The 19107-nt window shown below is 43.0% G+C and overlaps 1 protein-coding gene across 1 annotated transcript in view; it reads left to right on the top strand.

The window, feature by feature from the left end:
- The window catches only part of RP1 (RP1 axonemal microtubule associated), a 1491030-nt gene that overhangs the window by 1407544 nt on the left and 64379 nt on the right, over positions 1-19107 (top strand). The window contains exon 40 of the mRNA XM_078686181.1: positions 2042-3424. Within this exon, the coding sequence (XP_078542307.1) occupies positions 2042-3424 (1383 nt within the window). The remainder of the gene's footprint in view (positions 1-2041; positions 3425-19107) is intronic.

Here is a 19107-nt window from a genome sequence, read left to right as displayed (position 1 = left end):
TCGCCAGGAGAGAGGATCGACTTCACAGCACATGCCGCTGCATCACAGCAAGCGTGTCGCATGGCCTGTCGCGTCTCACATCATGGAAAGCATCTCGCATTGCCGGAGAAGAGGATTGACGTTGCGGCAGACGTCGCCGCATCACCGAGAAGCTTGTCATATCAAGGGGAAAGCGATATCTTTATTTCTTTGCACCAGATCTTTGCCGCATCTTAATCCATGCAACACTTTCATTGTGGAAGCATGACGCATCGTAAGGTACATTGACTCAAATTGTCGCATTTTAGGAACTAAACAGAACTAAGCTAAAACTACCGTTTTAAGTACAGTATTGTGGATTTTTGTCGTTTGTGTTCTTGTGTTAAGTCTATATAAAGAATACTTATTTTTATACTACAACTTGTGTGGTGTCCATCTGTAGTGTTGTCACTGGGTTACTGTATGTGTTCACAAATGCTTTACACACTGCCTCTGAGATAAACTTGTCTGCTTGTGCCAAGCTACCAAGGGGGTGATCAGGGGTTATTTTGGGAGTGTACCCCCTTACCCTGACTAGAGGCAAGGGTCCCTATTTGTCACAAGTACCTACCTGTGCCAACTAGGGGCCCCCAAATCTAACAATATTCATCATAATCGAGGACCCCTTTGTCCCTCCATACTTCAGTGAAGTCATAGAATGGTTGAATACTGCTGTTTTAGTCCTCTTTCATTATCGGTTGGTATTCTCCATCCCTCTGCAAACTTACTTCATGGCACACTGCTGGTGGGGGATTAATTCCTCTTGGATGCTGAGGGTTCTCAGGGGCCCAGAAGCCCTCTTGTTACCTCCAGTAATCCCGACACAGCATGATTCCTGAGAGCTGGTCAGAGGCACGCCCCCTTTCTCCACCACTCTGCAAACATGAGTACTAGTTGAAAAACCTTAGAAATTCACTTAATAGACCAAAGGTCACAGGGACTATATAGTTAGGAAATCAAATTTAAAAATCCTTAGAAAACAATATGCCTGATCAGATAAAACCTCTGAGAAGCAAGGGGATACCGGATCCCGAGGGGATACCACATATTACACAACACCGGTGCACATCCTACATTCTGATGGGGAGAGGTGCAATAATCATTCCAGGACCCCAATGCTACCTGTTAGTGTAATTAGTACCCTTTTCGTGCATCGTGACTGCCCTTACTTGGTCCTTGGTTCCTTTGTTGTATTTCCTGCGTGTCTCTGCAGTGAGGATCACCCTAGCGCCTCGCCGGACCCGCTTCGCGGGTCCCGCAGCGCTCTCTGTCATCTGAAGCTGTTGGCTGTTGTGAACTCTTCCGTGAGGAGCGCGGGGCAGGTGATTGCGTCGGCGGGGCGGCGAGCACACAGGCAGGGACTCCAGTGTCCAGGAGCCCCTGCGCGCCCAATCTGTCACACCTGGGCTGCTCTCCCCGCTGGCCACGCCCACCCGCCTACGGAGTGAAAAGCGGACCTTGCCTACAGCTCACTGGGACCCTTTTCGTGCATCGTGACTGCCCTTACTTGGTCCTTGGTTCCTTTGTTGTATTTCCTGCGTGTCTCTGCAGTGAGGATCACCCTAGCGCCTCGCCGGACCCGCTTCGCGGGTCCCGCAGCGCTCTCTGTCATCTGAAGCTGTTGGCTGTTGTGAACTCTTCCGTGAGGAGCGCGGGGCAGGTGATTGCGTCGGCGGGGCTGCGAGCACACAGGCAGGGACTCCAGTGTCCAGGAGTCCCTGCGCGCCCAATCTGTCACACCTGGGCTGCTCTCCCCGCTGGCCACGCCCACCCGCCTAACAGCCTATGAGCCAGCTGTCTTTTTTTTTAAAGGTGACCAGTGTTTCCGCCTCGCGGGAGCGCGCCGGGAGAAGCCCGGGACAAGGGCGGGACTGTCTGTGGCCGTCCGGGGCCGTGGGAGGCCGGGCTGGGCCTGGTCATTGACATTTATTGTTGTAGTGCTGCTTGTAGTATTGTATTCCTCTGGTGTAGTTGTCTGGGTCTGCGCTAGGATTATATAACATTTTTATCCACTGTGTTACAGTCGACATGTCCAGTTCACTTCCGTCCACTGTGGGTCTGTCCTTCCTCGGGCCTCTCGATAAATATTTCGAGAGAGCTCATAAGGAGGTTGATAAGGAACTTCAGTTAATTGAGAGACGTGCTGAGCGTCGACGTTCAATAGAACATCTCAAGCTCCTCCCACTGAATACCCAACCCCTTCCTAACAACTCTCATGATGTGGATGCTCAAGGGAAGTTGGCTAATGAGGCAGATATGTCTGGTACGGATCAAATTCCCAGTATATTTAAGGTTCCTAATGATTCCCCAGTATGTACCAGCACCCATAGTGAAGATCTCATACAAAGGCACTCCTCTTCTACCACTAGTTTAATTGATCTTAACACTCCAACCACACAGATTTTGGCACCCAACCTGCATTCTACACTTACAAATCGGTCTTTGGGTTGTGCTGGTCCTTGCGAGAGTTTATTGGAACAAAATAATAGGGCTAGTGGCTCTGTGACCACTAAGATAAAAAAGGTTGTGTCTTCTCCCCCTAGGAAAAAAAGGAAAAAGGGTGGTGTTAAAAGAAAAGGCCTATGTCAACAGATTCTCTCACCATCATTAGTTAATCCTATTACTAATTTTATGTCCTTGCCGGTGGTTGTGGCCCCTACAACATCATTGTCTCATCTAGCCCCACCTGAGGATGTAGCATCAGGGTTCCATAATAAGGAGAGTTTCGATATCTTCGAGAAACTCTTTAAATCATATATGCTGCCCCTGTTGGAACGTGTAAGGCTACTAGGGGATAAACTGGATTGTCCATTGGCTTCTGGCACCATCCCTCACTCCAACAATTACGATAAACATTCTAACCCACCACTTACATCTAGTGTCATAGACATCCCTGCTAGTAACAAATCTAAAGATATTCAATCTAAAGATAATAAAACTGTAGGTTTCACAAAACCCAAAGATTTGGATATGGCACCAAAATCTACTAGTGTTACAAACCTTGCTAAAGCTAAACCCCTGGGGGTTATTAAAAAGCCATCTTCAGAGGGATTGTTGCCTTCTGCCAATCTGGGGGTTGCTAAATCTGCCAATCATATCCTTAGACAAACCACTAATTATAGGAATATTGTGGATCTCCCTCCAGATTCAGCAAATTATGTGATTATACTGATGGGAGTTCCACCTATTTCAACTGGGAATCGGGAAAATAATGATAATTTAAAAAACAAAGTCATTTTCTGGCTGAAAACTAATAGACCCCTTCCAGCCCATCTTAATGGGGATATTGTTTCAGTCAGGAGATGCAAGTGGGTGGGTCTACGACCTAAGGATATAGAAGGTGACACTGTGATTATTAACTTCAGAGACCATAGAGTCGCTCCCCATTTAACAGACTGGTATGTGGGTAATAATGAGGAAGGGATCTCAACGAGGAATCTCAGTTATTTTTATCCTGAGACTCTTCTTAAACGATCAGGTCATCATCATTCTAAAAATCCGCACCAGCCCCTAAGATGGTCTAATTTTACACCCAGTTTTTTTGGCCCATCAATCAACCCTGAAGCCCTGTTTCGTTCCTATGCACAGTCTAGCTACAATGGTTCATGTTATACCCCATTCTGGGCTAACCCTAAGTCTCAGTTCGTGGGTCTACCCTCTTCATCAGCCTTTTCACATCGCAATCAGCCCCAAGGTTTCCTCCCCGTTCGTAACAATTTGAGTAAGCATACCCAGTCTAATGAGGTCTGGAGTATTCCGTTGCGGAATCTCTATGACCCGCTATCAGAGTTGGCATTTAACGATTGACCAGCTATTATACCCGGGGCTACGGAGGATAATATTGACTGTTTGGGCTCAGCGGGCGTTCAGGCTGATTTGTTTATACATCTGGAAAACCTACAAAATCGGGTAGCCCCCGGTAATGAGAGGGGTTTTAAACCATTGTGTATGCCCATAGATAAGGTGATATTAACTGAAGCAGAGCTTTCGACTGTTCAAACAGCTGAGAGTATTGAAACGTGTTTGGGTATTCAAGGTGGGTTTCCAGGTATCCTTTCTGAGATTGTTTCTGGAGTTGCTACAATTGATGATAGTGTTGCTCCCAGGACTGATGAAGTTTCTTTCCCTGTTATAAATAATGCCAGTGCACCAAAGGGTAGAAATAGTACCACTCTGGGCTCCTGGAATATTGCGGGTCTGGAGTCGCGCTTGTGTATTCCTGACTTGACCAATTTTATTCATCAAGGTGACGTTTGGTCCTTCCAGGAAACCTGGGCGCTTCTCCCATTGTTCCTCACAGGCTATCTGAATTTTAATAAACCTGCAACTAGAGGGAAAAGAGGTCGAGCTATGGGTGGCTTGTCTGTTTGGGTCCGTCAATTTGAGGGAGTGTCAGTCAAGGAAGTTTATATTGATAACCCAGACATACTAATGATCAGTATTAAATCTACCAGTGGTTGAATATTTTGTTGATCAATGTATATGCTAGGAGCACCCAGGGTGGTAGGGTTTCCCCTGCCCTTCTTTGCTTGGATGCATACCTAAGTGAAGTCACCATTGACGGTCATCTAATTATAATGGGTGATTTGAACACATGTTTTGAACCACTGAGTTTAGATGAGGGTCTCCTAACAGAGTCTGAGGACACGGCCTGGGGATACCCCAACTTGATTTACCACCTATCAAAAAATGGTCCCAATCGGCTACCTTTATTAAAGGGTTATGTCTGGATTTGGGTTTACGTGCACTAAACGGTAGAGTGCGCTCCGACAGGCTGGGCAAACACACGTTTTGTAATGGAAGATACAGCAGCCGTATCGACTACGTTTTACTGGATGTGAAACTTTGGCCTAGAGTAGTGGACATGGAAGTAAAGTCACGCCCAGAAAGCGACCATGATCCATTGGTGATGGATTTAAGGGACTGTACCTTCTTGAGGTTGGTTAATCGCTTGTCTAATATAGTACAGGAGGAAGTTGTTCTTACCAACGATATGCGGAGGGTTCGTTGGCCTAAGATCTCTGTGGATATGGAAGCTCGAAAAGCAATTAGATCCATGGTTTCTAACTCCTTGGCAGTGATTTCCAATTGCGACACACAGGAGGAGATAAATATAATGTTTACGGATACGCACTCTAGATTGTTTATATCTCTGAAAGATCTATTTGTTAAGTCGGTATCCAAAAAGGGTATTAATGGGAATAAGAAATCCTCTAGCTGGTTTGATCAAGAGTGTCGTCGGACCCACGCAGAATTGTTAAGGCCCTCAAACTTAAGAACATGGCCCTTGTTAAGTCTTGTAGGAAGGCCTTTAATGCTGCCAAACATTCTGCTAAGGCCACATGGGATGAAGAACGCTGGCTAGCACTTTCTGAAGCATGTGGCTCTCGTAACCTACAACGATTTTGGCACTTACTTAAATGGGGTTTGTTACATGATGATCATCCAAGCCCAGCCTCGGTGGACCAACAGCAATGGGTATTATATTATGAGAATCAATTTAGGTGCTGTGTTCCCGCACATGATAACATCAGTTGGCCACTCTCGATTGAGCCCCTTGTGTTTTCTGCTAGAGACGTTGAATTAGTTCTGAAGTCTATTCCTAGGGGTAAGGCCCCTGGTCCCGACTGCATCCCGGCTGATCTATTCCAACATGATCACGACTTGTGGGTACCTTATCTAGTCTATCTGGTAAACGCACTAGCCACTGGTGCCAAAATTCCTGAATCCTGGGCGGGTGCTGAAATTTTGCCGATCTATAAGAAAGGTGATCGGTCGGTTCCTTCCAACTATCGGCCGATCAGCCTTATAGATGCGGTTCAAAAAGTTGCAGCCCGCCTGGTTCTTGCAGGATTGGATTGAGGATTTTAATATTCTAACTCCTCTCCAAGCTGGCTTTAGAGCCCACGTGAGCACCTTGGACCAGGCTTATCGGTTCATGCTCCTTTATTGGAAAACGGTTTTCTTGGGCAGGGGCAACCTATACGCAGCCTTCGTGGACCTGCGGTCTGCTTTTGATCTCGTCCCGAGGGCTGGGTTGTGGAAGTGTCTGCTTGAAATGGGTATGCCGCCCCCTCTTGTTCGCCTGTTGGTGAATTTACATACAGACACCTACGCCCAGGTTCGCTGGGGTAAACCAGGTGAGGTGACGGGCAGGTTCCCTGTGGCCAAGGGTGTCAGGCAAGGGTGTGTGTTGGCCCCCACCCTCTTTTCCTTATATATTAATCGGGTCACCAAGTATTTTGAAACCCATCCCACGGACGCTCCATCCTTAGCTGGAATGAAAATACCGTTGCTCATGTTCGCTGACGATACTCTTTTGATTTCAAAAACCAGACAGGGTCTTCAACAAGCCCTGTCGAGGTTTGAGAGTTTCTGCAGCGAACATGAGCTTGAGGTGAATGTATCAAAGACCAAATTTATGGTCTTAAGGGGTCACACTCAAATCACCTCAAGTGTTACAATGGGGGGGTCATTATTGGAACAAACCAAGTACTTCACCTACCTGGGGGTCACATTTAGCGAGACACTAAGCTGGTCCCATCAGGTTGAGCTTATGGCCCTAAAGCATCTACAGATAGGTGGCGCCTTGATAAAAGAGCACAAAGGTTCCTACACTAAGCCAATGTCACCGTTACTTAAGATTTATGGGTCTAAGGTTTTACCCTCTATCCTTTACGGGGCGGAATTATGGGGTTTTAGTAACTTGGATCCCCTGAGATTAGCCCAAAACAAATTTCTCAGAGTGGTTACGGGCCTCCCTCAGTCAACTCCCCGGATCCCGCTTCTGTATGACCTTGGGTGCCAACCAGTGGAGGACCAAGCAAGGTTTCGTCCCCTGGCTTTCTGGCGACGATTATGGACAACGCCGGAACTTTTGTTCTATGCAAAGGCCTGCCTGGAGGTTAAAAACTTGTATGGTTCCTCAAGGATAGGCTGGTTCAAGGACTTAAGTTCTTCCCTTTTGTCCTTAGGGTATGGTGACTTGTGGACTAACCCTGATTCTGCCATCTTCCCTACTAAAAAAGATCTAAAAACGCGATATTGGGACTGGGTGGTCCACAAGAGACATACGAGACTGGGTTCGAGCAACCTTACAGGTCTATTTATTGTCCATAAAGATACTCCCAGGCTCGAAAAATACTGGGATATGATCACCAAGCCCCTGGATCGTAAACTATTTCACCAGTTTAGATGCGGTTCTTTACCCTTAAGGGACTTCACAAAAAAATGGGGTTTCGGTGAGTCTGGGCACTGTCCAAAATGTCCAGGCCAGGGTGAAAGTCTTGACCACTTTTTGTTTGTGTGTCCCTTGTACTCTGCACCTAGAGCCAAATGGTTAAAACCGGTCTGTAGAAGCCTTGGTACCCGCTCAGCCCTTGAAGCTAGTCGTATTTTAAAAACCAACCTAACCCCACTAATTGTTGTGGGGCTAGCAAAATATTTAGGTTGGGCCTGGCTAGTCAGAAACAGGTATATAAAAAACATCTAGCCAGTGGTATTTTAATAAAGTTCTTGTCTCTGTGTTTCGATTAGCATAGTATTATATGTGCTGCTAGTTAGGCTATGTGCAATGTGTTTTGTTATAACACTTATGTAGATTATATACGTGATTTAATACGGTTTTAAAGCATTTTTATATGTATATGTTGTATTTTATGTCTTTTATGATGCACTAATCGAATAAAGACTACTTGAACTTGTGATATTGGCGAGGTTGACAACTCAGAGTGGCAAGAGGCGGTGGCATCCCCACGGGAGGTGGGCATGCCCTCGTGCCTCAGACTGGTGCAGCTCCGCATCTTACAGAGGTCTTACTACACTATAAGCACCCTACACAGGATAGGAAGGCAGAACACCCCTACTGTATGCGTGGCTGCGGGGAAGAAGGATCCTTCTTTCATACCATATGGGACTGTCCTAAAATAATGGAATATTGGACGCAGGTAATGAGAACCATGTCTCAATCGGAAGGGGTTTCGCTGGTGCCGGAGCCGAGACGCTGTTTATTAAATATATGGGAGCCAAATGACCTAACGCACTCTGGGCAGAATTGGGTAACATTGGGAATTATAGTCGCCAAACTAAATCTAGTGCAAAAATGGGGTGGGACGGAGACGCCATCACTCACAGCGTGGGGAAGAGACATGGATGCAGCCATGTTGGCCGAGAGAGCAGTGTACAGCAGCAGAGGATGCCCTAAAAAGTGGAGTAAAATTGGGGGCATGGAACAAATATAGGGGTGATATTTGTGACCCACCTTCAGACCACGAAAAAGATGACTTCAACTCAGATGAGATGTGATGATGTGATGATTGGTGGTTAAATGGACGGGGCCAAGTCTCAGATGATGGGGTACTGTAAATTGGTGACTGTCTAAGGAGGAATAGTGATTATGGTGATGAAGTGTTGTGCTGCACTGCTGTATTATGTATGAGAATGCTTTCTTGTTTTGTTGAAATGAATATCAATAAAAAAAATATTAATAAAAAAAAAAAATCCTTAGAAATTCACTTAAAACCCAAAGGTTACAGGGAGTTTATTGTTAGGCTCTGATTTCATTCATACAAAACCAGTGAAATTCAGCAGTTACAGTTAAGCTAACTATAACTTACACCCCCGTAGTGCACTGCTTATGACCTTACAAATTACATCATTCATGACATGGCCAGAGATATCACTGATGAAATCTCAAATTACATCACTGATAACATCACCGATGTCATCATCCCGTGAGTAAGTGTTTCGTAAACATTTCTGAATATATACTAAACTACAGAATAAGTAAAATTACCATTCTTTCTGCACTTGTAATTAGTACCAGATTCACTACCAAGTCTCACCCATGACATAGGTTGACTTGCATGTGGGAGTAAGAAGTGACATACTTTGATATCCTGCACTTGATAGCATATGGGTCATAACATATGCCAGATAAACTAATTTCAATGGTCAGTCCCCTGCAGCTCATGGCACAATCAATAACAAAAAGCTGACTTTGAATTCACTCAATAAGAATGTTTGTACCTTCTTGATACAATTAATCACCTCATAGTGGCAACCCTTTCTGGCTTTTCAAAGGTTTGACAATCCAGCTTCCCTTACTAATCATTTCCACGTGCTCCCAAGAAGCTGGAACCAGTAGTTTAGTCCAGTATTTTCCCCCTATTCAATTCAATTCAGGGACAATTGTATCGCGCACAAATCACATCCGAGGAGTCTCATGGCACTCGCAGACTGCTCTGACAGGAAGTAGATGTTAGAAAGGCTTAATTAGCAAAAAGCCAGGTCTTTAACTTTTTTCGAAAGAGGCTGTGTTCAGAAATGATGCAGAGATGGAGGGGCATTTTGTTCCAGGAAGTGGGGGCACGAAAGGAAAAGGCACGACCGCCATTTCTGGAAGTTTGTATTCTCAGGGGTGTCAGCCAGGACTCATTGCTGGATCTGAGTTCTCTTTGAGGCTTGTGCCATCTCAGTTTCTTGGACCAATAACTGGGACCGCTTTTATACATGTGTTTATATACACAAATATATTATGTTCCACACAAATGGCTCCTTCTGAAAAACTATCAGGTGATCCACACACTTTCCAGTCTTTTAGGGCCCAATGTAATTAAAAGAAAATTGGCAAAATTGTAGTAATTTGTTATTGATGAGTCAAAATATCTGAAATCTGAGTAAGGATAGATTAGCACATACTGCATTACTGATAGTAAATCAATGTCTATACTTTCTATTTATTCTCCGTTCGGTCAACAGCTTTGTTTGGGAGAAAAGACTTGAATGACTGCCCGTGCAAGGTTACCCACCCTATGCTTTTGATCTAAAATTGTAATTACCTACATTAGTATCTACCAACAATGGTTGGCCAAAGCGCCAGAACTGATGACGCAGCAGCTTTTATAATGATCTCCAGCTAAAATGAATGAATGCTCTTTCCTTAGGGGCCAATCCACCCACTACCTCCAATTGACCTTACCCTGCAGATTGAGGCTCAACAAAAACAGAGGTGTATGGAAAGACATTGGTATCCAAGATGAACGTTCATAAGATCATCTACAGAACAATGCAATGAGGTCCTAAGTTCCCCTGAAGTCCGTATGCAGCTAGAAAACATCAGATAATACTTAACAACAGGGAAAAAAGAGAGAATATGCATAGCAGGATTATGTTTCAATTGTGGGAAAGCGGGACATTTTATAAAAGATTGACCACCCTTATTGGGAGACTTCAGGTGTCGGTCATAAAGGACAAACCTCGCTCAAGTCTCCTGCAGATTTGAGTTTTTCATACAATGGAAGAACCCGTATCCATGCAACTTTCGATACCTCAAGGTCCCTTAAATATACTAGACTTTATTGATGATGGGGCCTTAAAGCTGTTTTATGACTCAAACCTTCCATACTAATCAATATCTGCTTCAATAACTAAAGAAAATACTTGAAACTATTGTGCGCATTGATGGTAAGCCTTTGCTTTCTGGAAATGTTTGCTATGAAACTCAATGTTTCGCAAATGCTCTGGAAAATGGACATTAATGAAAAAAATAAAGTTTGACCTCATTTGATGCTCCTGGATTTGTTGTGGTATTGGGAATTCTTGGATCTGGAAACATTAGCTTTTGATCAACTGGAGAGAACTGACCATTACACAAGAGGCGGACAGACCTGCATGGGGAGAAGGAGGGATTGAGCCCAATATCCTAAATTTGATTGTAAGTGGGTTGTGACTTTGCTGGGAATCTCTGCCAGGCAGGAATCATGATGGAAGGTGCTGCACTCAGGACTTCTCTTCTCTCTCATTACATGCATGTGAATTCCCTCCATTAGTAGCACAGAAGGGCCTCGGTGCTCAAGGTAGGAGAGCGTTAATCAGGCAGGGGCCTCTCTAAAGGGTTCAAAGCAGAATGTAACGTTGAAAGTTCCCCAGTAGATAGTGCTCTTCAGTTATGTTCAGGGATAGGCTCTAACTTAAGGTACGTATCAGGACCTGCTCGCGATTGATAAAGAGGGAGCAGGAATCCTAGGGGAGTATTTGTCGCTCCAGAGACAGGTGATGGGCTGGATTAGCAGAGATCCATGCAAGGCTGGTTCAGCTTGGCAGCGATCTCTGTTCCATCAGTACAGCATTTTCATGGAGTGGCCATGTTAGGCAGAGGCTGGCTCCACTCTCCTTAATTCATTAACGTACTTTGAATATGTTCAACGAAGAGGACCTTTTTTCAAAGTGAAATGTACATTTTCTTTCACAGAAATGATGAATAAGTCTACTAATACTGCAATCAAAAAAAATTGAGGTGATTCACTTTTCTTTCATTGCTTAGTTGATTAAAAACCATTAAAAGTCCTAAAACAGCTCCTATAACAGGATGGTTTATCGGGTGTTTTTCACCACTAGAAGACATTTAGCATTTTAGACCTACTTATATTATGGAATATTTCAATAAACAACTGCTTTTCTTGTCATTGTGTCATAATTCAACACAAATATAACTAGTTGATTAATGCAGGATTGCTTGAGTGCAAAAGGAAGTGAATGGTCAAAAACAATTCAAAAGTGTGCCAGTTAACGCTGTTCTTTCTGGCTGTACTCATGTGCAGGACCAGTTTGTGGACGAGCTATGGACATTTCTCAGCTGCTTGTAAATTCTTGCTGTGGAGAATGTTATCCTCAGGCACGTGTAGGGCTCTGGGGAAGAGAGACAGAGAATTGTCTTGCTAGTGGTAAAAGTACTTTGGGCTGTGCTCGAACCATTGCTGTACAAAGACAGTGTAACCCTGTTTTCTGTAAAAACAACTGGTAATGAAAAATAGAAAGTTCTAATGTTCTATATATGCTTTTGCTGAAGTATTTTCCATTGCAAGTTACCACTACATAAATACATGGCAGTATTGCTTGTTAGCTCCAGAATGATTAATCTAACATCTATTCCTAGTTAGTTTAGGCTTGTTTAATAATGACGACTTATATGTGTATGTGTTAGAGCATGTTTAACCCACACTTTGAGGTCTACTCTAGGTTTACTGTAGACCTATCATCAGTATTAGTAAATACTGACAAGTTCAGACAAATTCTATCTCTGTGAGTACCAGCGAGCATTAAGGACCGGTCCCTATAGTTTGTTTAGTTAGTTTCCAAGAAGTGGACCCATATGCAGTTATAATTACTTTGGTCCGCTTTATAACCAACCCCAGTAACAGAACACATTCATTGCTTGTGTAGACAGATACCTACTGTTCATGAGGGGCAAACATCTGCTTCTACTGGGGCATAATAAAGTTTTGCATGCTAGCCTCAATGACTGTGCAGGGCAGCCAGAATAAGGAAATATAGGTGTAAGTTTAGAGTGAAAAGGGTGAGCTATCTGCTAAATGAATGTGTAGGTGATTTGTGTGACCATAGACATGCTCCATTGTGGCAAAATAGATGAATCTGCCCAAATATGGTCATGAAGGTGAGCATATATATGAATTAGGAAGTGACATTCATGGTGATTATGCATAGTGGACTTTATAGATGTATTGGGTTTCTGAATTTTGTTCTGTCTCCTATGGTGAAAAGTTAACCTAGAAAAGTGTGTCAGGCCATAGTGGGTGTTCAAGTTCAGGGCGCAGTTTGCGGAGCTTCGTGACTGGTTAACTAAAAGGCAGATGGAAGTTCAAATACAGTGAGTAACTGGGGCTTGTGATTCTTGGGACGGAAAGGTGTGTCAGAATTTGAATATGATTTTCGGGAGAAGCTAGGAGGGCCCCTCAGATTAGCATAGGTAAGTAAAATGTTGATCCATAGTGTAATTTTTACATGATACTGATGGGAAAAGTAATAATTTTCATGGTATAGGTCATGTAGCTGGTGGGTTTCATCCACAAGTAGCTTATAGAACCTTTTACTGTCCAGAATTTTACATTTGGGTCAAAAAACTTAAGCTTCCTAGCCCTAATTTGCTGATGGTTAAACTCTTTGAATAATAGCCCTGTCTGGACCAGTATGCCTGAAATATATTTTGTAGGTATAGATTTATTATCTGACGAAAGTGAATTAATGGACAAGTTAAAACTGAGAAATCACATTGGAGGAAACAAAATCATGGAAAAACAATTAAGACAATTTGAAGAAAACACAAATAAATCAATAATTAAAGGAAATATTTTGAAGGAAATATTATTTTTAGGAATATCCAAAACCACACACTGATGACGATTAGGGGTAGAGAAGGATTTATGGGTTCAGTGTTGGGTGATATTTAGGGCTGATTGGTTTTTAGGGCCCAGGCATGGTTGACGTTTAGGGTGGTGAGGGTTTTTTAGGCTTTTTGCATGAGTGGGGTTTAGAAGTGATGAGATTATTTTAGGGTTCATGAATGTATTGCATGCTGGAGTGTTGAGATTGTTTAGGTTTTATGGGTTGATGACATTTTATTTTGTTTTCACAGATCAGTGAGGGTATAGTTTTGGGATGGGAACGCGGGAACAGGTGGAGTTTAGGGTGGTGTGGAGTTTTAAGGGTTCAGGGATGAATATACCTCTTTTTCCCGCAGTCTTTCTTCCCGCATGGAATCACAACGCGGTTGTTATTCCGCATACCATTACTCCGCAAGTCAGAACAACGATTTGCGGAGGAGGGGCGCTGGATGTCGGACACTAGGGAAGGTGTTGGATTTTAAATCCCCCCCCCATCCCCCCCTCCGCAAGTCGTTGTTCCGACTTGCGGAGTAATGGTATGCAGAATTACAACGCGGTCGTGAAGGGATGCGGGAAGAAAAATTCGGCATTAATGTTGTTTACTTTTAGGGATAGATGAAGTTTCTACGTAACAATATTATTTAGGAATCAGGAATTGGAGAGTTTAGGCGTGTTGAGGATTTTTTCGGTCATGAATGGGTCCAGTTTAGAGGTGGTGAGGGGTTTTAGGCGTCATTGATGGCTGATTTTCAGGGGTGTTGAGGGTTTTTTAGGGTTCAAGAATGAAGGGAGTTTAGAAGTGGTGCAGGATTTTAAGGGATCACAGATGGGTGTGGTTTAGGTGTAGAAAGGTTTTTTTACAGTTCAGGATTGGGTAGAACTTTGGGATAGCAAGGGTTTTTTAGGTTAATAGATGGGCTGCGTTCAAGTGTAGAAAGAGCTTCAAGGGTTTGGGAATAGGTGGAGTTTAGGGGTCAAAATGGGTGGAATTTAGGTGCAATGAAGGGTGATAAAGAAATGTTATGGTTCAGGGATTGATACAGTTTCGGGGTCAAGGATGGGTGTAGTTTATGTGTGGGGAGCTATTTTTACATGGCAAAGAGGATGGTGTTTAGGGGTGGGGAGGGTTTAGGGAATTAAAGCATCCAAAGTAATTGTATGAAAATTTAAAAGATATTCATCAAAATGTTCCCTGACGTAAAGAATTGAAATCATGTTTCTTAAAATAAGACCTATAACCCTTTAATTTACCCCTTCGAAAATTAGTATACAGAAGCCAATTTTGAAAAAAATATGGATTCGTTTCTATGAAAAGGAAAATGCTATTCATCCTGAAAATGTTCTTTAAACATTTTAGATGAAATAGTTTCTATGTAATGGTACTTCATTAAATAGTTTTTCTATGAAATCATATACAACCTTATTACCATGTCGGACACTGTGAGAGATGCACAGAGCCTTAATGGAAGCTGCCATTGCTACTAGAAACAGTGAGGGGCATGCAGAACAGAAATTAAGAGATTATGGGGTCAAATGCGTAGTGCAATTTTTAAGGTAAGTTCCGGACTCTTTGTAGATTTTATAGGAGATAATCAGGAGCATCAAGAAGAGAGGTCATTGGCATAGCAATGGTAAGAGCGCACCAGGTCAGCTGTGGCTTTAAATCTTGGGGATGGCCAAGAATATAGCTGAGCAGTCATAGAAGTGGGAGGGTGTGACAATATTGTTGACTTGCAACTAGAAGTTAAGGCACGCTTCATGGGTGACTGCAATGCTTTTTACAAAGGTAGAGGGATTTGGCTGATGATGAAGAGCAACCCATCAAGAGGAAGGCAGCACCTCCAAGAAAGTCCACAGGTCAATATCTTAGTCTTGTGGGGTTTGAGTTTCAGGGGATAACAGGTCATCCATTTATGGATCTCAATGAGACATTGTTAGACCTGTCAACCTTATGGTGGTATTCCTCCAGTCATTTTGCTTTGTGCCTGTGTGTTTTGCTTAATCTTTTTGCTGACCTTAGAACTCTGAGCCCTTAACCACTGCTAATCTGTGCTAAAAAGTGCATGTGCTTCTTCCTTAAACATGTGTATAATTGGAGTATACCTGATTGACCATTTTTATTTATTTGTAAGTCCCTTGTAAGGTAATAAACCATATACCTAGGGCCTGTAAGTTAAATGCTACTTGTGGGCTGTGGCACTGATTGTGAGGAAGAGGTGTGATGCCGCGGCCAGGGCGACTGACTTCGGAATCTGGGGATCACGGTTCGATCCCCGGTGCCGGCGGCAGATTAGCCCAGCACCCTGTGACTCTTGGCAATAGCTTGCTTAATCTTCCAGATGGCCCTTAGAGACCCTTATGGGTGATTGTTCGCGCTTTACAAATGTGGATTATTATTGTGCCACCCACAGAATTAGCCTTTCACACCTGTCTCAGACCTGCCACTGCAGTACCTGGGTGTGCAGCTTACTGCAACTTGGAGTTTGTATTTAAAACTACTTGCCAAGCCTTAAACTCACCATTTATTACATATAAGTCACACTTAAGGTAGACCCTAGGTAGCAATAAGAGCAGGGTGCTAAATAAAGTAAAGTTAAGACATGTACTTTAATGTTTTACATGTCCTGGTAGTGACAAACAGCCTATTTCGTGTTTCACTACTGTCAGGCCTACTCTTCTCATAGGTTAGCATTGGGAATTACTTAATACACTTTTAAGCTGAAGTTCTTTCTTGTTCAGAGAGGAGTAGCTTTTTCATGTTTTATATGTTTGGAATGTTAATGATAAATCCTACTTACTGATGAAGTTGGATTTAACATTACTAGTTTAGAAATGCCAATTTTAGATAGTGGACATGTCACTGCATGTACTGCTCTGTATGCCTAAAAGCCTGTCTTCAATACATGTCTGGGGTGGGTGGCAGCTACACTTTGTGCATTCCCTCTAGACAGCCACAACACAGGAAGGATAGGTATGTCTGAGTATCCATCTACATACATCTCTATTCTGGTGACCTTCCCTGGGCAGGGTGGAAGGGTGCCCTGTGCCCACACAAAGGACTGACAGCCCGTCAGTCAGGACTGAGTTGAAATGGATATTGGTGCACTTTAGAGAGTTGTTTTGAAGTCACCCCCACATCAAAGGTACGTTTAGACATAAGTACTAGGTCTCTGACCCCTTAAACTCAGACACTTCTGGATCTTGAACTGAACCACTGTCAGAAGAATTGCTGTGCTGTTTAAAGGACTCATCTTTGGACTTCAGACTTTGAAAGCCTGCTTTTCTCTTGTGTTTCCCTACTGCCTGCTGCTCTCTGACCTTGCTGAAGGAGAGCTGGACTCTGCCTTCACTCAAAGTGATCTCCAAGTGCTTGTTGGGTTGCCTCCAGTTGCTTGTGACTCAGGGAAATCAAAGTCTCTACTCCTGCTCCTGACTCACTGGACGTGGTCCAGAAACTTGCAACACAGATTGTGACACATATCCTGCCTATGTGTAACAGATGCAGCTCATCAACCCAATTTCAGTAGTAAAATTTGCTCATCGCCTCAGAGCCATCACTTTGTCTCCAGAGATCGACGCGGTGGATAATGTATCCCTGCCACTGCAGTTTGGTGAAATCAACTCATCTCCCTAACTGCGTGCCTGAAACTGATGCATTACTCGACGCCTCTTGACTCGGACACCATTCGGAAATAACGCATCGCCTTCACTGCATGGAGATCAAAGCATCTTGTTGTTTGCGACCAGAAAAGGTACTTTGTTCACTGGGGGTCTGCATGGGTTCTGTAGACCACCTGCACTTCCACGATGTAAGCCCGAAGTTTGACTTTGCTCTGGTTCAGTATGAACTAAAATAACCTTTTTATCGCTACTTGGTTCTAAGCACTTTATTGCATTTATTCTTTTAGAATTCAATATCTCAACTTCTATACATTGGATTATTGTTGTTTTGGTTTTGTTTTGTACAGAATAAAATACTCTATTTTTTAAACTTGTGTTGACTCTTTTTGTGGTCTATTCATTGTACATGTGTGTGTGTGTGTTGCTCAAATACTTTGCACATTGCCTCTTTAGATAAGCGTGACTTCTATGTGCCAAGCAACAAAAAGGTGAGCATAGGTTATCTTTTAGTGTGTATCTAGCTTACCTTACTAGGATTGTTGCTTCTGTTTGGACAGGGCGCATACCTTTGCCAACAAGAAACCAGATTTCTAACTTTGGTGATCAACCATGAGGAATGAACTTGTGTTTATGCAATACCACTCAGTAATTGATTGTTCACTACAATTCTTCCTCCTTGCCTTTTTCTTTTTGTTGCTAAATTATGTCTCAACCTGCTAAAACTATACCTGTAACTTCACCTGCAACTGAAGTTTTGGAGTTTGATCTGGCCAGGTTAGAGTGTTACACTGTGGCTCAGATGAAGAGTTTTTGCAAAGATTTTTAGGTCCATGAGAGGCTTCACCCGGAAGGTGGAGCTGCAGGAAGCCTTGAGGGCCTGTGTGGAGTCCCAGGTTGGAGGGGATGATCTAGATGAGCAGCAGGAAAACCCTGAGGAGGAGGGTGACCTGATATTTGAGTCTGTGCAGTAGCATGAGGGTTCTCTTTCACACAAAGTTAGTATTATTTTTAGCTATCATCCCTATTGATCGAATGATTAGCACTGACAAATACACTTTTTCCATACCCATCTATGGGTAATGTCTGCCTTGCAAATACTTAGTTTCACTGAAGAAGAAATGTATGAACTACTCAAAAGATCGTCTGCTTTAAATACGAAGGGGAAAATTACATTTTGATGGAACCAACTGAAGCAGAAAAACATATTTGACTAAATAAAAATAGATATGCACCCACCTTCATAGGGAAGTCCTTCAGCATTTTCCAAAAGAGAGGAATGTGGAAAAGCTATTCCTACTTGGTTAAATCTCAAATTACCTTTTGTGGTGAAAATTAGCAATTAAGGAGGGGAATAGTCTCCTTATAATAGGAATAGGATTGAAATGACTATCATACCACCTCCCTTGCCTGGGACCTGATGAACTGTGCCAAGCATTCACAAAGACTAGTTTGTGTTACTTTTTTCTGTGATTAATAACATCTTGACTGTTCGTGCTATTTTCGCAAAATGAAGATCAATTTAACTGTTATTTTTGTGTGTTTTTGATTTGCATTATTTGATCATTAATGTGAATGTCATAATTATGGTGCATGTGATTGTCTTTTTGTTCAGTCTAGTGAATTTGCTGCTATACTGTTTGTTCTTTCCACAATCAGTGCTAATTCGAAATAATAATTAAATAAGATAAATTAATTGCAAAAGGCTTCTTGGTCACACAGGATTCCTGTCCTTACTGGTGCTTTATTCCTTCATAATTGTCTTTGATTCACGGCGACTTGGTGTCCTCTCTGTTCTTTGGTTTTGTACTGATCCCGCCCCCAAGGTGGCCTTACAGGATCAAGCCCAGCTGGTTTATAGACAGCAACTGTATATGGCCAAAGAAAACTTTGGGTAACATATTTGCAACTTTCTAAACTTGCCTTTTCCTCAAATGTTACATTAAATTTGACTTGGGCATCAAGTCAGGTTTAATGCAATGATACTTTTGATGCCTTAAAATGGCATCTTTATTAGTTCCATTCAGATGTCAGCACAGCTGAGTTGTCCACGTGTAACCTTGTTCTTTCCATGGGGCCACTAGCCTTTCTACAGTAAGAAGGGCAACATAGAGGTTTTACTGTTAGGACAAATAAAAATGCATTTCCTACTTTTTGATATACAGCAACCTGTCGAAGGTCTGGAATTTGTCATTAATTTAAATGACAAAGTCGAGTTAGCAGTTTAAAACTGCTCTACCAGTCTGCAGTGGCTGGCTGGAAGACATGCTATTACGTTGTCACACTCATG

This window comes from Lissotriton helveticus, chromosome 4_1 (assembly GCF_964261635.1).
Source record: "Lissotriton helveticus chromosome 4_1, aLisHel1.1, whole genome shotgun sequence".
NCBI lineage: Eukaryota > Metazoa > Chordata > Amphibia > Caudata > Salamandridae > Lissotriton > Lissotriton helveticus.
This window is presented reverse-complemented; position numbering and strand designations above follow the sequence as displayed.